General features: G+C 62.7%; 3 protein-coding genes across 9 annotated transcripts; 2 read left to right on the forward strand and 1 right to left on the reverse strand.

The window, feature by feature from the left end:
- The first annotated feature begins 2763 nt into the window (after positions 1 to 2763).
- On the forward strand, positions 2764 to 6872 carry IZUMO2 (IZUMO family member 2). Of its 2 annotated transcripts, XM_075915216.1 has the most exons (7): positions 2767 to 3304; positions 4344 to 4418; positions 4857 to 4943; positions 5051 to 5071; positions 5345 to 5425; positions 6188 to 6311; positions 6675 to 6872. In XM_075915216.1, exons 1-7 carry the CDS (start codon positions 3076 to 3078, stop codon positions 6715 to 6717), a joined length of 660 nt encoding a protein of 219 aa, XP_075771331.1. In that variant the 5' UTR covers positions 2767 to 3075; the 3' UTR covers positions 6718 to 6872. The 2 variants fall into 2 exon arrangements, with proteins under 2 accessions (XP_075771332.1, XP_075771331.1); XM_075915217.1 differs by lacking the exon at positions 5051 to 5071 and having other exon boundaries at positions 2764 to 3304.
- Positions 6873 to 7214: 342 nt separating this feature from the next.
- IZUMO3 (IZUMO family member 3) lies at positions 7215 to 11258 on the reverse strand. 3 transcript variants are annotated; one of them, XM_075915225.1, is made up of 7 exons: positions 9607 to 11255; positions 9163 to 9237; positions 8859 to 8948; positions 8603 to 8620; positions 8268 to 8348; positions 7857 to 7947; positions 7215 to 7431 (listed from the first exon to the last, which is right to left on the reverse strand). In XM_075915225.1, the coding sequence occupies exons 1-7, from the start codon at positions 9824 to 9826 to the stop codon at positions 7401 to 7403; spliced, it is 606 nt and encodes a 201-aa protein (XP_075771340.1). In that variant the 5' UTR covers positions 9827 to 11255; the 3' UTR covers positions 7215 to 7400. The 3 variants fall into 3 exon arrangements, with proteins under 3 accessions (XP_075771340.1, XP_075771341.1, XP_075771342.1); XM_075915226.1 differs by lacking the exon at positions 8268 to 8348 and having other exon boundaries at positions 9607 to 11257; XM_075915227.1 differs by lacking the exons at positions 8603 to 8620; positions 8859 to 8948 and having other exon boundaries at positions 9607 to 11258.
- TEX51 (testis expressed 51) lies at positions 11113 to 14215 on the forward strand. 4 transcript variants are annotated; one of them, XM_075915219.1, is made up of 7 exons: positions 11113 to 11242; positions 11408 to 11482; positions 12531 to 12647; positions 12936 to 12953; positions 13120 to 13203; positions 13707 to 13770; positions 13953 to 14215. In XM_075915219.1, exons 1-7 carry the CDS (start codon positions 11239 to 11241, stop codon positions 14194 to 14196), a joined length of 606 nt encoding a protein of 201 aa, XP_075771334.1. In that variant the 5' UTR covers positions 11113 to 11238; the 3' UTR covers positions 14197 to 14215. The 4 variants fall into 4 exon arrangements, with proteins under 4 accessions (XP_075771334.1, XP_075771336.1, XP_075771335.1 ...); XM_075915221.1 differs by having other exon boundaries at positions 12558 to 12647; XM_075915220.1 differs by lacking the exon at positions 12936 to 12953.
- The last annotated feature ends 5777 nt before the right edge of the window (positions 14216 to 19992 follow it).

Here is a 19992-nt window from a genome sequence, read left to right on the forward strand (position 1 = left end):
TCTATTAGCCCCCAGTCCCTTCCTGGAACTGGGTAAAAAAACCAGGCATCCTGGCTTCCAGCCCACAATCTAACCACTAGACCCCACTCTCTTCCCAGAACGGGGAACAGGACCCCAATCTCAACCACTCTGTGCCGGGGCCTGAGCCACTGCGGAGCAGCCCCCCCCTCTCTGCCCGAATGCCCTGCGCTCAGAGCCCAGCCCAGAGGCCCTCGGCTGGACTGACTTCGTGGTGCCAGCTGCGCCAGCCACGGGGCCTGCCTGCAATGACACAGCACCAGCTGCCAGGCCTCCTGAGACCCGCCTCTGCAGGGCAGAGCAGCAAGCCTGGGCATTCAGTGGATCTGGCTGGTAGGAGGAGCCCCCCATGCTGCCCCACCCTGGTCCAGCCACTCCATGCCAGCCCCACACAGCCCCCCTGCTGTTGCCCACACTTGATCCCCAGCCCAGGCATCATGCAACATGGGGCTGGGGTCTTTCCATGCCTCCAAGGGGAGACGTGCCCGGCTGCCAGGCTCTGGGGCATGGAGACGTTGAGTGGGGTGGGGGGCTATGCTTCCTCCTCCAGTCTTCGTCTGGTTCGTCTGGCTGACCACTGTGGCAGGGATTCTCAGTAGCTTTGTGAAACCGGCTCCTCATCTCAGCAACTGTATCCGGGCAGCCTCCGAACAAAGAATATGTGGGCAGGGAGGAAACTGAGGCACGGCCAGGCCACTGACTTGCTTGACCAGCAGCTCCAGAGTTTAGCCAACTCCTTCCTTCTGGGCCAGCAGGCGCCCAGCTGTGAGCCCATCTCCCAAAGCACCCAGCAGCTGCCCCTCCTCCCACATGCACCAGGGGAGCATTTTAACCCCTTTTCACCCTGTTGGGATGGGCATTGGCCTCAGGCTCCCGGGTCAGCCCCTTTTCCTGGTCTCAGCCTCCTCACTCCTCCTTGCCCAGATGAGACTGATCCTTCTCACAGGCCCTACCCCCCAACCTGGGGGCAGCCCCACCCAGCCTTGTTTCCCTTCCGAGACAGGAGTTATCTCATGTGTCATGCCCTCAGGTGTCTGGGGCCAAAACACATCTGGAGTGAGTCATCCTCAGCCTCTCCCCTCTCATGCAGAGAGTGCTGGGGGGGGGGACTGAGGTACACACACACAGCACAATACTGCAAAAAGTGAATGTAACAACACCCCCACTACATCACAACTGCCTTTCCCCACAGCGCCCCCTAGAGGTCCCCTCAGAGAGCTGGGGGCTGCGTGCCCCAGTGCGCCCCCTAGAGGTCACCACAGAGAGCTGGGGGCTGCATGCCCCACAGCGCCCCCTAGAGGTCACCACAGAGAGCTAGGGGCTACATGCCCCACAGCGCCCCCTAGAGGTCCCCGCAGAGAGCTGGGGGCTACATGCCCCACAGCGCCCCCTAGAGGTCCCCGCAGAGAGCTGGGGGGGCTGCGTGCTCCACAGCGCCCCCTAGAGGTCCCCGCAGAGAGCTGGGGGGGCTGCGTGCTCCACAGCGCCCCCTAGAGGTCGCCGCAGAGAGCTGGGGGGGCTGCGTGCTCCACAGCGCCCCCTAGAGGTCGCCGCAGAGAGCTGGGGGGGCTGCGTGCTCCACAGCGCCCCCTAGAGGTCGCCGCAGAGAGCTGGGGGGGCTGCGTGCTCCACAGCGCCCCCTAGAGGTCGCCGCAGAGAGCTGGGGGGGCTGCGTGCTCCACAGCGCCCCCTAGAGGTCCCCGCAGAGAGCTGGGGGGGCTGCGTGCTCCACAGCGCCCCCTAGAGGTCCCCGCAGAGAGCTGGGGGGGCTGCGTGCTCCACAGCGCCCCCTAGAGGTCCCCGCAGAGAGCTGGGGGGGCTGCGTGCTCCACAGCGCCCCCTAGAGGTCGCCGCAGAGAGCTGGGGGGGCTGCGTGCTCCACAGCGCCCCCTAGAGGTCGCCGCAGAGAGCTGGGGGGGCTGCGTGCTCCACAGCGCCCCCTAGAGGTCCCCGCAGAGAGCTGGGGGGGCTGCGTGCTCCACAGCGCCCCCTAGAGGTCCCCGCAGAGAGCTGGGGGGGCTGCGTGCTCCACAGCGCCCCCTAGAGGTCCCCGCAGAGAGCTGGGGGGGCTGCGTGCTCCACAGCGCCCCCTAGAGGTCGCCGCAGAGAGCTGGGGGGGCTGCGTGCTCCACAGCGCCCCCTAGAGGTCGCCGCAGAGAGCTGGGGGGGCTGCGTGCTCCACAGCGCCCCCTAGAGGTCCCCGCAGAGAGATGGGGGCTGCGTGCGTGCTCCACAGCGCCCCCTAGAGGTCCCCGCAGAGAGCTGGGGGGGCTGCATGCTCCACAGCGCCCCCTAGAGGTCCCCGCAGAGAGCTGGGGGGGCTGCGTGCTCCACAGCGCCCCCTAGAGGTCGCCGCAGAGAGCTGGGGGGGCTGCGTGCTCCACAGCGCCCCCTAGAGGTCGCCGCAGAGAGCTGGGGGGGCTGCGTGCTCCACAGCGCCCCCTAGAGGTCCCCGCAGAGAGATGGGGGCTGCGTGCGTGCTCCACAGCGCCCCCTAGAGGTCCCCGCAGAGAGCTGGGGGGGCTGCGTGCTCCACAGCGCCCCCTAGAGGTCCCCGCAGAGAGCTGGGGGGGCTGCGTGCTCCACAGTGCCCCCTAGAGGTCCCCGCAGAGAGATGGGGGCTGCGTGCTCCACAGCGCCCCCTAGAGGTCCCCGCAGAGAGCTGGGGGGGCTGCGTGCTCCACAGTGCCCCCTAGAGGTCCCCGCAGAGAGATGGGGGCTGCGTGCTCCACAGCGCCCCCTAGAGGTCCCCGCAGAGAGATGGGGGCTGCGTGCCCCACAGCGCCCCCTAGAGGTCCTCGCAGAGAGCGGGGGGGGCTGCGTTTCCCATGCTGGGCACTGCTTCACCCTGTAGGCTGAGCGTGCGCGCCAGGCCAGGGCAGAACAGGTGATCTGCACACGCCACCACTACCCCAGCCACGCCGTCCCCACAGCTCCGCCCCGTCCCCACAATCCTGAGCTGCATTGTGATGTCACCCTGGCCCCGAGGTTCTCCCTGGAGCAGCCAACCCACCACACGGCTGAGAACGGGCAGAACGCGTCTTGCCGGGCTGCGTCATGGCGCTCCTGGCGCCCCTCGTGCTGGGGGCCTGGCTGGCGGCGGGTGCGGGAGGCTGCCTGCAGTGCGACCGGCAGATCCGCAGCACCCTGGAATCGCTCCGCACCAACCTGGTGCCCCGGCAGATCCGTGACACCCGGCTGCGGGCGCGAGCCCAGGCCCTGCTGCGCGGCATGGAGGACGGGTTCTTCCGCCACTACGCCGCCAGCCAGTTCGCAGGCATGGCTGGTATGGGCACAGCCCGGGGCCTGCAGGGGACGGGGCTGGCGGCATCCAAGGGGCACAGTCAGCGGGGGGAGGGGAGGGGCTGCATGGCCAGGGTGACCCATAGGGACAAAGGGGTGAGGTCTGATCTTCCAGCAAATCCATAAACGTGCCACTGGCTCCTCTGCACCTGCACCCACACCCCCCCCCCCCTCCTGGCAGTCAGGGCTGGACCCAAGGCAGCACTAGGGGCCAATATGCTACAGGGGGCGCAGGGCTGCAGGGGGCAGGGCGGGGGTTCAGCAGGGAACATTGGGCTGCAGGGAGTGGGGCGAGGGCCTAGCAGGGGGTGCTGGGCAGCAGGGGCGGGGCAGGGGGTCAGCAGGAAGAACTGGGTTGCAGGGAGTGGGGTAAGGGGTCAGCAGAGTGCCCTGGGTTGCAGGGGGCAGAACAGGGGCCCAGCAGGGGGAGCTGGGCTGCAAGAGGCAGGGCAGGGGGTCAGCAGGGGGTGCTGGGCTTCAGGGGGCGGGGTGGGGGATCAGCAGGGGGAGCTGGGCTGCAGGAGGCAGGGTGGGGGGTCAGCAGAGGGTGCTGGGCTTCAGGGGGCGGGGCGGGGGATCAGCAGGGGGAGCTGGGCTGCAGGAGGCAGGGTGGGGGGTCAGCAGGGGGTGCTGGGCTTCAGGGGGCGGGGGATCAGCAGGGGGAGCTGGGCTGCAGGGGGTGGGGCAGGGGGTCAGCAGGGGGAGCTGGGCTGCAGGGGGCGAGGCAGGGGGGTCAACAGAGGGTGCTGGGCTGCAGGAGGCATGGCAGGAGGTCAGCAGGGGGCGCTGGGCTGCATGGGGCGGGGCAGTGGATCAGCAGGGGGCGCTGGGATGCAGGGAAGTGGGGTGGGGGGTCAGCAGGGGGCCCTGGGCTGCAGGGGGCGGGGCGGGGGCCCAGCAGGGGGCCCTGGGCTGCAGGGGGCAGGGTGGGGGGTCAGCAGGGGGCGCTGGCTGCAGAGGGTGGGGCGGGGGGCTCCTCAGTCTTCTGGGCTCGGATGTTTTCTCCCCCCACCTCCCCACAGCTCTGAGCAGCATCAACGCCCTGATCCATCAAGTGCGGCAGACGGCAGCCGGCCTGGAGCGAAGTGCCCTGACAGGTGACAGACAGCTCCTCCCCCCACAGTGCCCCACAGCCCTGTGCCCCACAATCCCATGCCCCAAAGCACCCCATGGTACCTCCCCAGTGCCCCACAGCGCCCCATAGCCCCACTGTGCCCCACAGCCCACAGTGCCCTGCACTCCACAGCCCCATCTCCCCAGTAACCCACAGCCCTGTGCCCCACAGCGCCCCCCAGACCCATGCCCCACAACGCTGCACCTCACGTCTCCTAGCCCCGTGTCCCCTGTGCCCCACAGCACCCCTTGTTGAGACAGGCTGGGCTGGGCTAGCTGGGGGCTCCCCCGCAGCCAAAGCCCCACCCTGTGCCCCACGGTGCTCCCTGCTGGCAGCAGGAGGGCTGGGGTAGCCTTGAGACCCCCATGGCCTGTGCCCCACAGCACCCCCTGCTGGCCTCACTGCCCCCAGTCTCCCCCAGACCAGGCCCTGCTGGACGCGTTGGTGGCCTACAGGCACAGCCTGATCATGGAGCTGAAATCCGCGCTGACGGAGCATCAGGCGAAAGGTACCAGCCCCCAGGAGCTCCCCCTCCTCTGACCCCCTTCAAATCTCCCCTTTGGGGGCCCTTCAGGCACAGTCTGGGGCTGCCATGGTCTCTCTCTCTCCCCCCAGCTTGCAACCTCCAAACCTGTGGTAAGTGGCCGTTGCATCGCTGCTCAGGGAATGGGGCAGGGGCCTTCCCCCCTCAGGGGGCACCGCCCCGATCCGGCCCCAGGGCAGGGAATGGGGCAGGGGGCCTGTCCCCTCTAGGGAGCACTGGCTCCCCCCCAGCCCCGGGGCAGGGACTGGCTGGCTCAGCGGGGTGGGGAATGGGGCCCTAAGGGGGAGGAACTGGCGGCTTAATGGGGTCTGGGACTGGGGGGGGCTAGCTGGGAGCCTGGGGGTTCACTCTCGCCCCCCTTCCAGACTGGCTCTACTACGACGTCATGGACTGCACCACATGCGGGAAGAGCAAAGCCACCTGTCTCAAGCGGCACCGCTGCTTTGGTAGGGGGCGGCTGGGGACCGAGGGGGGGCCAGGAGGTGGGCACGGGGGCTCCAGCAGGGTCCTGGGCCGGGGGGGGCACAGAGAGGGGGGGAGCACGGGGGCTCCGGCAGGGTCCTGGGCCGGGGGGGGCACAGAGAGGGGGGAGCACGGGGGCTCCAGCAGGGTCCTGGGCCGGGGGGGGCACAGAGAGGGGGGAGCACGGGGGCTCCAGCAGGGTCCTGGGCCGGGGGGGGCACAGAGAGGGGGGAGCACGGGGGCTCCGGCAGGGTCCTGGGCCGGGGGGGGCACAGAGAGGGGAGAGCACGGGGGCTCCGGCAGGGTCCTGGGCCGGGGTGGGCACAGAGAGGGGGGAGCACGGGGGCTCCAGCAGGGTCCTGGGCCGAGGTGGGCACAGAGAGGGGGGAGCACGGGGGCTCCAGCAGGGTCCTGGGCCGGGGGGGGCACAGAGAGGGGGGAGCGCGGGGGCTCCGGCAGGGTCCTGGGCCGGGGTGGGCACAGAGAGGGGGGAGCGCGGGGGCTCCAGCAGGGTCCTGGGCCGGGGGGGGGCACAGAGAGGGGGGAGCACGGGGGCTCCAGCAGGGTCCTGGGCCGGGGGGGGCACAGAGAGGGGGGAGCGCGGGGGCTCCAGCAGGGTCCTGGGCTGGGGTGGGCACAGGGGCTCTGGCAGGGTTCTGGGGCAGGAAGGGCAGACACTGAGGCTGGGGGGATACTGGTGAAGGGCCCTCGGCCGGTCATCTCCTAACCCCCCCTCCCCCTCGCAGTGGACTCCCAGACCCGGCTCGCCCTGCGGTACCAGCCCAAAGCGCCTGGGCCACCTATCGCCCGGACCGGCATCTCCGTGGTGCTGTGCATGGGCACCCTGCTCTTCCTGGCGCTGGGCGTGGCGTGAGTTTGAGGCCCCCACGCCCCTCCCCAGAGCTGGCCGCATCCCTCACCGGTGTTGTCCAGAGCCAGCCACATTCCCCCCCCCCCCCCCCACCCCTTCCCCGGTGTCGCTCAGAGCCACCACAACTCCTCCCCCCGACATCTCCCGGAGCTGGCTGCATCCCCCCCAGTATCACCAGAGCCGGACACATCCCCCTCCCCACCCCCAGTATCACCCCGAGCAGCTGGATCCCCCCCCCCAGTATTGCCCAGAGCTGGCCACATCCCCTCCCGTACACATCCCCCAAAGCCGGCGGCATCCCTGTGAGCAAGGGGTCCCTGTCCCAGCTCCCCCCCCCCATGCGGATGTCTCTCACCCCCCAGGGGCTTCATCTACTGGAGGAACCATCTGGCGCTGAAGGTGTAACCCCCCCGACACCCGCCCATAGCGGGCCCAGCAGACCTGGAGACGGGGCTGGAAGGAGGATGGAGCCGCAGTGCTGCAGATCACAGACAGGGGGCGCCAGCTCCAGCTGTCTGTCCCCACCTGGGCCTCAGGGCCGGCCACCCCCCCCCCCCCCGAACCCCCATCCCCAGCTGGAAATTAAACACAGCCAACAACAAGTTTCTGTGTAGGGTCCTGGCTCCCAGCCCCCCCGCTCTAACCACTAGTCCCCACTCCCCTTCCAGAGCCAGGAGAGAACCCAGGAGTCCTGGCTCCCAGCCCCCCTGCTCTAACCACTAGTCCCCACTCCCCTTCCAGAGCCAGGAGAGAACCCAGGAGTCCTGGCTCCCAGCCCCCCCGCTCTAACCACTAGTCCCCACTCCCCTTCCAGAGCCAGGAGAGAACCCAGGAGTCCTGGCTCCCAGCCCCCCTGCTCTAACCACTAGACCCCACTCCCAATAAGGAGTCCAGGTACAAACTACAGCATTTTATTTCCAGGCTGATAATGGGGGGCCGTGGGGCCCGGCCTGCCCAGGTGAATGAGGCACCTGGTCTTGCCAACCCCAGCTGGGCTGGGGGTCTGGGTCCCACTGGCCCCCTGGCCGTCCCGCACCTGGCTAGCATGCCAGCCACCTGCCTCGTGCGCCCCAGGCCCCGTCCTCCGGTCACCTGCGGTGTCGGCAGCACACCCAGTACCTAGGGGAGAACCAGCCGTCAGCATCTGCTCCCTGCCCCAGGCCCGCTTTCCCCCAGGACACTGCATTGAGCCCAACTCTGGGAGGGCAGTGGGGGCTAGTGGTTAGAGCAGGAGGGGCTGCCGAGAGTCAGGATACCTGGGTTCTCGCTCTGACTCTGGGGAGGCCGTTCAGATTTGCCCCAGGTGCGGGTGGGGTCACCCCACTCTCCAAGAGGGGTGGAGGAACCCCCGATTCTGCCTCATTTGGGGGGACCCCAGGTTTTGCGGTGCCTGGGGGTGGGGATGCCAAGAGGGAATATGGGTGTGGGGTGCTGGAGGCAAGAAATGGGGGGGTACCCAGGGCCACTCTCCAGGGGTTCAGTGAGACAGCCCCCCTCCCCTGCATGCTCCATCCCAGCCCCCCAAGTCCTGGTGAGGCACTCACAGCAGGGCGGCCGAAGCCAGCAGCACGGACTGGCAGACCAGGAAGAGATAGAGGATGATTTCGTTCCTCTCCGCGTCCCGCGGGTCCTCCTCTGGAGGGGGAGGGGGTGAGTCCAGAGCGCCCCCAACGCCCCTCCCACATCTGTGCCCCACTGACCAGCAGGCCCTACCCCACTGCCCCTGAGCCCCAGCCTCTAATTCCCCACTGCCCATGGCTCCAGCCACCATCCCCACTGCCCCCACCCCCCTAGCACCCCACTACCCCTGGGCCCCAGGCCCCATTCCCCACTGCTCCCCATCCCTTGGCACCCCACTGCGCCTGGGCCCCCATTCCCTGCTGCCCCCCAGGGCTCACCCCCCCTGCTCCCCACCCCCCCTCAGACTCCCAGCCCAGGCCCCCGGCAGCAGCTACCTCCGCAGAGCTCCCCGTCGAAGCACGGCACGGTGATGCGCATGCAGGTCCAGCAGTCGAGAACCGGCCCCTCGGTCACCGCTGGGATGGGGACAGCGGGGACCGGGTCAAGGACCTGCAGGGAGACCCCGTCCTGCCCTCCAGGGGGCGCCAGCTCCCACCGGCCCCCGCCTGGCTGGCTCAGTGGTCAGGGAATGGGGCCTGTCCCCTCCAGGGGGCGCCTGCTCCCATCCGCCCTCCCCCCGCAGGGCAGGGCCTGGCTGGCTGGGGGGCAGGGAATGGGGCCGGGGGGCGCTGGCAAGGCGAGTGCACCAGGGTGGGGGGGTCACACTCACTGCAGTCCTCAGAGCAGGCTGTGGGGGAAGCACAGACAGACCCAGCGTTAGAGCCCCTCCCTTCCATGGGGCACTCCCTGCCTCCCCTCCCCCCATCCCCCGGAGCCCCCCACCGCCCTCCCCTCACCCAGACGCCCACCGTCCCTGATCTCCGGGGCACTGCACCCACATGTCCCATGGGGCAGGGGGCCCTGCCTGTCCCATAGTGGGCAGGTGTGGGGCAGCCCCCCCACAACCCTTTTCCAGGATCACTTACCCAAGTCGGCGAAGTGCTCCAGGGCGCCGCGGAGGCGATTTCGCAGGGAGTCGCGGTGCTGGGCCAGCGTCAGCTGCAGCAGGTGAACGCCTGGGGGGCGGTGTGGACAGCGCTGGGGGCAGCTACTGTGTGGTAGGACCCCCCCCTCGCCGCCCCACAGGCCTGCTCCTGCCCTCCCATCCGGCCTTGTCACCCCCACTGTCTGGCCATGGCCTGTTTCTGCCCAGGAGCTCTGCCCCCCAGGACCTCCAGCCCTGCCCTCCAGCCAGGGTCACTCCCAGCCTGCCCCCCAACCCACATTTACCTTTCCAGGGCGTTTCCTTGAGAGCCCTCAGCCAGCTGGTCAGCGCAGCTTTCGCCGCCAGCACGCCACGGACGTCTAAGCAGGGAAGCAGGGGGCTCAAAGGGGGCTCTCACTCTGCCCCCCAAAGCTGGGGCCCCTCCCTCCCCATCCGCAGCCCCTGCCAGCCCTGCCCTGGGCTCCCCCCACCCTGTCAATGCCCCTCGCTCCCGACCCACAGCTCCTGCCAGCCCAGCCCTTCCCCCCCAGCTCTGCCGGTGCCCCTTCCTCCTGACCCGCAGCCCCTGCCAGCCGAGCCCTGCCCCCCAGCCTTGCCGGTGCCCCTTCCTCCTGACCCACAGCCCCTGCCAGCCGAGCCCTGCCCCCCAGCTCTGCCGGTGCCCCTTCCTCCTGACCCACAGCCCCTGCCAGCCCTGCCGAGGAGACCCCAGGGGAGGAGCCACACACCCAGCACCCGGTGGTGTTTCTTGTGCAAGTGGGTGCTGTAGAGGCGCTCGAAGGCCTGGACGTGGCGCTGAATGAGGGTGTCCCGGTTGGGCACCTCGGAGGGCAGCACCTCCCCCAGCAGCACCCCCAGCCTCCGCAGGAAGGGCCGGTCGCAGTGCAGGCAGCCCCCCGCCCCCCCGGGGCGCAGCAACAAGAAGAAGAGCAGGAGGGAGCCGGACATGCCCACGGAGTCCCGGCCCCGCTGTGAGCTCAGTGCCCCGGTGACATCACAGAGCTGGGGGGGGGGGGGCGGAAAGTTCCCTGGGCTGGCAGGAAATGATGTCAGAGGCAGAAGAGGGGGGTTCAAAGGAGTTGGAGGCACAGGAAATGATGTCACAAACAGAACTGGGGTCTAATGAGAGGAATGGCGGTAGAACAGGAAGTGATGTCACAGGCAGAAGGTAGGGTCAGAACAGGGAGTGGCGCCAGAACAGGAGATGATGTCAAAAGCAGAACAGGCATGTAGTGGGCAGAGTGAGGGTAGAACGGGACGTGATGTGAGAGGCAGAAGGCAGGCAAAGGAAGAAGTAAAGACAAAACAGGAAGTGACATCACAGGCAGAACAGGAAGTGAGATTGGGACGGAAGAGGGGGCCCAGAGGTAAACTGAGGCAGGATTGCTAAGGCTTGTCCCTGATCGCCATCCTGGGATTTGAGCTGCCTGTGCCAGGAGCTGCCCTGTCCCCATGGGTAGAGTGCCCTCCTGGATCCCAACTGTGGCTGGAGAGAGGGTTCAAATTCTCTCCATCGACTGGGGCGTCGGGCTCGTTTCGGGGTGTGGTTCCCAAGCGAAGTCTGCTGAGTTGAAAACGTCATTTACACGTGTCGTGAACACACTGCCTATTGAAAATCAGCACAGTAGCAGTGAAGGCTTGTTGAATGTGAAGCGGAGAGTGCAGCCATGCAATGTGTGCAGGGGAAACTGAGGCACACACGGACGTGGCAAAAATATTACCGACAATCCCCCCTTTTTCACAGGGGATGTGAGGCAAACTGGGATGCGACGTCAGCCTCACGAGAGGAAGTGATGTCAAAAGCAGAAGCGGCAACTCATGGAAACGTTGGAGCAAGAGCAGGAAGTGATGTCAGAGGCAGAAGCAAGGTCAGCGACAGAACAGGAAGTGACATCAAGCAGCGGCACAGACTTATAGGGCAGGGACTGGAGGCAGAACAGGAAGTGATGTCAGAGGCAGAACAGGAAGTGATGTCAGAGGCAGAAGCAAGGTCAGCGACAGAACAGGAAGTGACATCAAGCAGCGTCACAGGCTTATAGGGCAGGGGCTGGAGGCAGAACAGGAAGTGGTGTCAGAGGCAGAACAGGAAGTGATGTCAGAGGCAGAATCTGCTTCTCCAGAAGGAGGAGACCAAAACAGGAAGTGAGGTTGTGGTGGTTGCCGGGGCGATGCTGGCCGTGCTGGTGCTGGCCCTGCTGGCCCAGGGCACCGCCCCCTGCCTGCGCTGCTGGCCGGACACCACCCCCTATGTCCACTACGATGTGCGGCTGCTGCTGGGGGGGGCTCAGCTGGGCGGGGCCGGGGGGCTGGAGAGGGAGCTCAGCGCACTCATCCTGGGGGGGGACCCTGGCGTCGGGATCATGGGTAAAGCACGGGGCATGGGACCCTCACTAACCCCCTGCCCTGCCTCCCATGCCCCCCCCCCACTGAGACCTGCTGCCCCCACAGCACCCCCTTGAGGCGGGACGAGGGGCTGGGAGGCGGGGGATGGGCAGGGAGCCTGACCTCGGTCCGTCTGTCCGGCTGCAGAGCGGGAGCACCTGGAGCAAGAAGCCGGGAAGCTCTTCTACCACCTGGACCAGATCATCACCCGCAACCGGCAGGGTGAGCGCCAGGGGCCCGGCGCCCCCCTCGGCCCCGCACAGGAGCAGCCAATGGATCGGGGCTCCCCTTCCCCTCCAGGGCCGGGGGGAGAACCCAGGAGTCCTGCCTCCCGGCCCCACCCGGCTCTAACCACTAGCCCCCGCTCCCTTCTACTAAGTAAGGGATGGCAGAACTGGGGACTTTAGACCTGAGCCTTTAGCCAAGTCAGCGTCTGGGGCTCATTGCCAGTAGGAGGAAAAAAATCTGAGCCCCAGATTGGGAGGCAGATCCTCAGACGCCTGGGGTAACCCAGGCCAGCACCCCCCACCCCAGCTCCCCCGTGCTCAGCCCAGCAGCTTGGGGTAGACTAAACCCTCATCGGGGCGGCAGCCAGGTGCTTTGGGGCCGATCCCTGTTCGTCAGCAGCATCGTGGCCGTCTTGCAACTCAAGCCCCAGCACGTGCACATCTGCCCAGGCCTCGGTGCACCGAAGAACATTCATTCCGCCCATGGGTGGGGCAAAACATGAGAGGGAACGGCCTTTGCTGGCAATCCCAGGCCTGCGCCCAAAGCTCTCTGGGGCAGTTCTCTGTCTCCCGCGCCCAGGTCTCTGTCGGGGGCTTCGTCGCCTCCTTCTCCCTCCCCCTCACCTCACGCACCCCCTGGCAGTCGCCTTCCCAGGAGGGAGCGTTCTCCGGGTGCCTGGAGGCAGTCTCCTGGCTGGGTCTGTGCCGGAGCCGAGCTCCTGAATTTTAACCACGGCTCCGTACTAGTGGGCAGCTGCAGGCCGAGCCTGGCGCGTCCTTCCCAGCTGTGCCCAGGGGTCTGCGGGGGGCCTATCTTTAGCGCTGGCCGGCCGGCCGTGGCTTGGGCACAGCCTATGACGCCTGGTGCCCCCCAGTGGCAGGCCCGGATCATGCGGTTTAGCTGCCCGTGGGATGTGCTGCTGCTGGTGTTTTTGCAGCAGCCTCTGTCCCCGAGGGGCGCAAAGGGCCACCAGTGAGTTACCCCTCCCCCCCCAGGGACAGGAGGTGGAGCCCCCTAGTTCTGACCCGTTTCCTCCCCCCAGAAACAACCCTCCCCTCCCCTCCCCCAGACCCAGAGCGGCTCGTGAAGGAGGCAGCGTTTGAAAAGCAGAATTTCACCCGGCACCTGAGGGCAGCGTCGGCAGCCGTCCTGCAGCAAGGTACCTGCCGCCCCCAACCCCCGCTGCCCGGACTGGTGCCTCTCACTCCCGCCCCACAGCCCCTGCCAGCCCAGCCCCGGGCTCCCCTCCAGCTCTGAGCCTGCCCCTCTCTCCTGGGCGCTCTCCTCTACTCTGGGAGGGGTATTGGAGTCTAGTGGTTAGCGCCAGGGGGAGGTGGGCAGGGTGCCCGGACTCCTGGAGTCTTTCCTGGCTGGGGGAGGAGGGGGGGAGCTGGATCTCGGGTGGGGGCTGTTCAGCCTGCACTGACCCTTGTCTCTCTCCCCACAGTTTGTGATGCATCCTGCGGTGAGTCCGTCCGTCCGTCCCTCGGGGTGGGGGGCGCAGACCAGACAGGCCGAACCCCCTGCCCAGGCCCTGGGGCTCAATGTGCTCTCCAGCACTGCCCCCGGCTCTGGGAATGGGGGGGGGATGCAGCTCAGGGGGTGTCTCTCTAATGGGCTTCCCCCCACAGATCGGCCCGAGCCCTTTGATTTGGCCAATTGCGGCAGCTGTCAGCACCTCCAAGCTCGGTGCAGGGACCCGACAGTCTGTGCAGGTAACCCCCCTATTTGGTACCCCTCCCCCAGCCCCAGAGCCCCTCCCCAACCCTGGAACCCCCCCACCCCTGAACCCTGGCACCCCTCTCCTGCCAGCCCCCAAATCCCCAAACCCTAGCACCCCTCCCCTATCCCCAGAGCCCCTCCCCAAATCCTGGAACCCCCCCCCAAAACCTGGTACCCCTCTCCCATTCCCAGAGCCCCTCCCCAAACCCCTGCACCCTTCCCCCACCAGCCCCTGAACCCCTCCCCAAACCCCAGAACTCCACATCCCCTGAACCTGGCACCCCTCCCCCACCAGCCCCGGAGCCCCTCCCCAGCCCCCTAAATGCCGCCACCCCAACTTCAGCATCCCTCCCTAGGCTCCCCTCACAGCCCCGCCCCCTCACTGCACCCCCAAACTCTCCCCAGACCCTCCCTGGTGCCTCCCAAACCCCTCATCCCGCTGAGCCCCCACCCCACAGCTTCCTTTCCACCCCTAACCCCTCCCCTTTCCCTCCAGGCAGTGCGGTGAGCCAGGCCGTGGGGCTGAGCCTGGGGTTGCTGGCGCTGGGAGCTGCAGTGGGGTGAGTGGGGATCAGAGGAGGGCTCCAGAGGGGAATGGAGAGGGGCCCCAATCTGGCCCCAGCGTGCAGGGGCTGGCTGGGGGGGGGGGGGGAAATGGAGACACTCATCTCCGGGGCAGTGGCTGTGGCGGGAACTGGCCAGCCGGGGGTACCTGGCCTGAAACCCCCCGGCCCTGGGACAGGGCTTATGTCTATTACAGGAGGCGGGCAAAGCGGGCGGCCGGCACAGAAACCGAGGAGGAGCCGGCGGCAGGCAGGACGGAGCCCCCCGCAGAGCAGGGGGATGGGGCCCCTGTGGAGCCAGGGGACGGGGCCCCCAAGGAACAGGGGGAGGGGGCCCCCATGGAGCAGGGGGATGTCCCCACTGTGCAGGTGGATGGGGCCCAGCCCCAGGACAGCGAGGGGGCCAGGGCTGGAACTCAATAAATGTTGGTGCCTTTTCCCAGCCTGGCTTTGCTGGAGAACATGACTGAGCTTTTCCCCCAACTGCCCCCAACCCCTCAGGCCCACCTACCCCAGCATCCCATCCCACTCAGCCCCATAGGCCCATCTGCCCCTGTATCCCGCCTCCCCCAACCCCACGGGCCCAGCCATCCTGACACAGAATCATAGGAGTGGAAGGGACCTCGAGAGGTCATTAAGTCCAGTCCCCGGCCCTCTCGGCAGGACCAAGCACCAGCTAGACCATCCCTGACAGGCGTCTGTCCAACCTGCTCTTAAATATCTCCAGGGATGGAGATTCCACAACCCCCCTCGGCAACTTATTCCAGTGTTTAACCACCCGACAGGAAGTTTTTTCCTGATGTCCAACCTCAACCGCCCCTTGCTGCAGTTTAAGCCCCTTGCTTCTTGTCCTGTTCTTAGCAGCTAAGAACATTTCTCCCTTCTCTTTATGACACCCTTTTAGATACTTGAAAACCCCTATCACGTCTCCTCTCAGTCTTCTCCTTTCCAAACTAAACAAGCCCAGTTCTTTCAGCCTTCCCTCATAGCTCCTGTTCTCTAGACCTTTCATCATTCTCGTTGCTCTTCTCTGGACCTTCTCCAATTTCTCCACATCTTTCTTGAAATGTGGCGCCCAGACCTGGACACAGTACTCCGAGACCTAAGCAGCACAGAGTAGAGCAGAAGAATGACTCCTCGTGTCTTGCTCACAACGTTCTTGTTACTGCAGCCCAGGATCATGTGGTTTTTTGGGGTGGTTTTTTTTTTTTTTTTGTCACACTGTTGACTCATTTAGCTTGTGGTCCACTCTGACCCCTAGATCCCTTTTTGCAGGACTCCTTCCTAGACAGTCTGGCTGTGTCTACACTGGGCCACTTATCCCGGAAAATCAGCCGCTTTTCCGGAATAAGCTGCGAGCTGTCTACACTGGCCCTTGAATTTCCGGAAAAGCAACGACGCTCTACTATACAAAATCAGCCGCTATTCCGGAAAAACTATTCTGCTCCCGCTCGGGCATAAGTCCTTATTCCGGAACACTGTTCCGGAAAAGGGACAGTGTAGACAGCCCAGTAGTCTTTTCTGGAAAAAAGCCCCGATCGCGAAAATGGCGATCGGGGCTCTTTTCCGGAAAAGCGCGTCTACATTGGCCACAGACGCTTTTCCGGAAAAAGGGCTTTTCCGGAAAAGCAGCCTGCCAATGTAGACGCTCCTTTTCCGGAAAAACTGAAAACGGAATAGTATTCCGTTTTAAGCAGCTCCGGAAATTCATGCCAGTGTAGACACAGCCTCTGTGTGTGTGAAACTGATTTCTCCTTCCTAAGTGGAGTACTTTGCATTTGTCCTTATTAAACTTCATCCTGTTTACCTCAGACTGTTTCTCCAGTTTGTCCAGATCATTTTGAATTATAATCCTATCCTCCAAAGCACTTGCAACCCTTCCCAGCTTAGCATCATCTGCAAGCTTAATAAGTGTACACTCTGTGCCAGTATCTAAATCGTTGATGAAGATATTGAACAGAACCCAAAACAGACTCCTGTGGAACCCCACTTGTTATGCCCTTCCAGCATGAGTGGGAACAGTTAATAATTACTGTCTGAGAACAGTTATCCAGCCAGTTATGCACCTACCTTATAGTGGCCCCGTCTAAGTTATGTTTCCCTAAAAGGTCATATGAGACTGTATCAAAAGCCTTACTAAAAGCTAGATATACCACATCTACCACTTATGCCTTGTCCAAAAGACTTATTATCCTATCAAAAAAAGCTCTCAGGTTGGTTTGACACAATTTATTCTTTACAGATCCATGCTGGCTGTTACATAGCACCAGGGCTCAACAAATAATGCAATCTACTCGCCTCTGGCGAGTAGATTACAACCCGGAAGAGCCGGGTTCGGGCAATCTGTGCATGCACAGATCGCCGGTCAGTGCAGCAGGCGAGCGGGACTCACTACGGTTTGGCGAGCCCTGCATATCACCTTATCTTCAAATTGATTAATTACTTGTTCCATTATCTTCCCTGGCACAGAAGTTAAACTGACTGGTCTGTAGTTCCTGGGTTGTTCTTATTTCCCTTTTTATTGATGGGCACTAAATTTGCCCTTTTCCAGTCTTCTGAAATCTCTCCCGACTTCCAAGACTTTTCAAAGATGATAGCGAAAGGCTCAGATACCTCCTCTATCAGCTCCTTGAGTATTCTAGGATGCATTTCACCAGGCCCTGGTGACTTGCAGACATCTAATTTGTCTAAGTGATTTTAACTTGTTCTTTCCATTTGAGCTCTGATCCTGCCCCGTTTTCACTGTGTTTAGCTAGACTGAGCTTGTTTTGTGCCTTCACCTTTCTAATCTTGCGCCTACGTATGTGTTATTTGTTCATATTCATCCTTTGTACTTTTACCTACTTTCCACTTTTCGTAGGGCTCCATTTTGATTTTTAGAACATCAACTATCTCCTGGTTAAACCAGGGGGTTCTTTTGCCAAACTTCCTCTTTCCTACGCCGGGGGATAGTTTGTTCTTGTGCCTTTAATAATGTCTCCTTGAAAAACTGCCACCTGTCTTCAATTGTTTTCCCCTAAGACTTGCATCCCATTGGGACCTTACCTACCAGCTCCCTGAGTTTGCGAAAGCCTGCCTTCTTGAAATCCATGTGTCTCTATTTTGCTGTTCTCTCTCCTACCGTTCCTTGGAATCATGTACGCTACGTCTATACTGGCATGATTTTCCGAAAATGCTTTTAACGGAAAAGTTTTCCGTTAAAAGCATTTTCAGAAAAGCACGTCTAGATTGGCAGGATGCTTTTCCGCAAAAGCACTTTTTGCTGAAAAGCGTCCGTGGCCAATCTAGACGCGGTTTTCCGCAAAAAAGCCCCGATCGCCATTTTCGCAATCAGGGCTTTTTTGCAGAAAACAGTACTGTGCTGTCTACACTGGCTCTTTTGCACAAAAGTCTTTCGGAAAAAGACTTTTGCCCGAACAGGTGCAGCATAGTTTTTCCGGAAAAGCACTGATGATTTTACATGAGATTGTCAGTGCTTTTCCGGAAATTCAAGCGGCCAGTGTAGACAGCTGGCAAGTTTTTCCACAAAAGCAGATGATTTTGCGGAAAAACTTGCCAGTCTAGACACAGCCATGCTGTATGGATTTCATAATCGCTTTCACCCGAGCTGCCTTCCACTTTCAAATCCTCAACCAATTCTTCCCTATTCGTTAAAATCAAATCTAGACCAGCTTCCCCCAATAGCTTTCCCAACCGATGTCTGGATAGCAGAAGTCGCCCATCACCACCAAATCCCGCGCTTTGGGTGATTTTGTGAGTTTATTGAAAAAAAAAAAGCCACATCCACCTCTTCTGCCTGGGTAGGTGGTCTGTAGTAGACACCTAACATGACATCACCTTGTTTTTTACCCCTTGTAACCTAACCCAGAGACTCAGCAAGTCCTCAGTCCAAGTGTGTTCATTTTTAATATATAATGCAACACCTCCCTTTTTCCCCTGCCTGTTCTTCATGGGCAAACTGTACCCTTCCATACCAATATTCCAGTTGTGTGTATTATCCCCCCGAGGCTGTATGGGTGCTTCTACACAGCACCATACCTGGAAATAAGATACGCAATTTCAGCTACGCAAATTCTTTTGATCTTATTTCAAAGTAGCTTATTTTGTCATTTGGCGCTGGCTACACAACCCCAAATTTCGAAATAACCCCCTATTCCAAAACATCCCTTACTCCTCCCAGAATGAGGTTTAGGGGGACATCGGAATAGCGAGCCCAAAATCACAGGCTTACTGTGAAGACAAAGGATAGCTCTTTCGGATTACTCCAATATCCCGACATAGCATTGCAGTGCATACCTAGCCTGTGATACCAACTATGTCATACTTGTGTTTATCTACTAGCATTTTGAGCTGTTCCTGCTTATTCCCCATACTTTTCACATTTGTATACAGACAACTAAGGTACTGATTTGATTCCCTACCCAGGTCTGTCTGGTCTCTTATAAAAGCCAAGCCCCCCTCCCCACACACACCAAATTCAAACCCTTCTCCCAGGTCTCCTCGATTTTGACTTGTGGGCTTTGGTCACCTAGTTTGGTCACTTTAAAGCCCTCGCTGGATTAGCCAGTCTGTATCCAGATCTGCTCTCCCCCATCTCTGCTTAGCCGTCCTTTCCTGGAATCCTAGAATCCCAGGGCTGGAAGAGACCTCAGGAGTCATCGAGTTCAGCCCCCTGCCCAACACAGGACCAACCCCAACCCAATCAGCCCAGCCAGGGCTTTGTCAAACCAGGGCTTAGACACCTCTAGGGATGGAGATCTCACCCCTGCCCTAGGTAACCCATCCCAGTGCTGGAAGCCAAGTCCCCCTGGTGACACCATTTTTGCAGCCAGGCATTCACCTCCTGGATATGTCTGTCCCTAACTCCCCTCTCCATAACCCCAGCACCCTGTAGTCACCTCTGATCCGCCCAGGGTCGCACCCTGCAGCATCATTAGTGTCCCGTGGATGAGTAGTCAGAGGGCTGGATGACGGTCGGCAATCCCTCCCGGCGGGCAGTGCCCCTCCAGGGATGCCACGTCAAGGCAGCAGAAGGGCGCCTCCACCCCCCTTGGAAGAGAGTCTCCAACCACGGCTACACTGCAATTTCTCCTGGCAGTGGTGGCTGCAGAGTTCCCTGTCTTGGGGGTGGCTGGTTTCCACACTAGATGGGTCCCCCCCACCCCCAGGGTGTCTGTAAATCCACAGCAGGATCTGGGGATGCGCCAGGCGGGGGTCGGGCGTCAGGGGGAAACGAGAGCAGCGTTAGCACCGATGACACGGGCCTTCCAAACCGACATGGCAGCTCCCTCTCCAGCTTCCCTGGCTACTGGCTCTTCAGGCCTTTTCCTCCAGCTCAGCCCCACCCCTCGCTACCACACGGGGCTGTGTGGGGGGCGGGATCACAAAGGCCGACTGAGGCAGATCAAAGATGATCAAGGATGATCCAGGGAACAAAGGCGCAAACAGTCCCAAGACACAATCCCAGCCCACCCAGGAACTGAAATAACTTGGAAGAATATAACCTGCCCCCGCTCTGCCCCACGGCCCCATCTACCCCGGCATCCTGCCCCCCCACAGGCCTATCTACCCCTGTATCCTGCCTCTCTCAGCCCCACAGGCCCAACTACCCCACTATCCTGCCCCCCCTCGGGCCCATCTACCCTGGTATCTTGCCCCCCTCAGCCGCACAGACCCATCTACCCCAGTATCCTGCCCCCCCTTGGGCCCATCCACCCTGGTACCTTGCCCCCCTCAGCCGCACAGACCCATCTACCCCAGTATCCTGCCCCCCCTCGGGCCCATCTACCCTGGTATCTTGCCCCACTCAGCCGCACAGACCCATCTACCCCAGTATCCTGCCCCCCCTCGGGCCCATCTACCCTGGTATCTTGCCCCCCTCAGCCGCACAGACCCATCTACCCCAGTATCCTGCCCCCCCTCGGGCCCATCTACCCCGGTATCTTGCCCCCCTCAGCCGCACAGACCCATCTACCCCAGTATCCTGCCCCCCCTCAGCCCCATCTATCCCCGAACCTCACCCCCCCCTTGATATCACAGTCACCCTCCTGCTGGCAAACAGCCAGGACATGAAACTAATCGAGACCCTCCACTTGGCTGCTCCAGCTCCCTCAGACACTCCTGCCCCCCCCCTCATGTCATGTAACCCTCCATACCTACCCTGCCCCTCCCACAGGGCAAATAATGCCCCTGGAATCCCCCCTAGGGACATCCCATCGG

Source organism: Pelodiscus sinensis, unplaced genomic scaffold, assembly GCF_049634645.1.
Source record: "Pelodiscus sinensis isolate JC-2024 unplaced genomic scaffold, ASM4963464v1 ctg34, whole genome shotgun sequence".
In the NCBI taxonomy this organism is placed as follows: domain Eukaryota; kingdom Metazoa; phylum Chordata; order Testudines; family Trionychidae; genus Pelodiscus; species Pelodiscus sinensis.

Coding starts and splice junctions, on each gene's coding strand:
- IZUMO3 (XM_075915225.1), bottom strand. CDS start 9,826: ATGTCCGGCTCCCTCCTGCTCTTCTTCTTGTTGCTGCGCCCCGGGGGG. Junction 9,238..9,606: donor GAAACACCACCGGGTGCTGG/GTGTGTGGCTCC, acceptor TTCCCTGCTTAG/ACGTCCGTGGCGTGCTGGCG. Junction 8,949..9,162: donor CAAGGAAACGCCCTGGAAAG/GTAAATGTGGGT, acceptor ACCGCCCCCCAG/GCGTTCACCTGCTGCAGCTG.
- IZUMO2 (XM_075915216.1), top strand. CDS start 3,076: ATGGCGCTCCTGGCGCCCCTCGTGCTGGGGGCCTGGCTGGCGGCGGGT. Junction 3,305..4,343: donor CCAGTTCGCAGGCATGGCTG/GTATGGGCACAG, acceptor ACCTCCCCACAG/CTCTGAGCAGCATCAACGCC. Junction 4,944..5,050: donor GACGGAGCATCAGGCGAAAG/GTACCAGCCCCC, acceptor CTCTCCCCCCAG/CTTGCAACCTCCAAACCTGT.
- TEX51 (XM_075915219.1), top strand. Junction 11,483..12,530: donor CATCACCCGCAACCGGCAGG/GTGAGCGCCAGG, acceptor TCCTCCCCCCAG/AAACAACCCTCCCCTCCCCT. Junction 13,204..13,706: donor GGACCCGACAGTCTGTGCAG/GTAACCCCCCTA, acceptor CTTTCCCTCCAG/GCAGTGCGGTGAGCCAGGCC.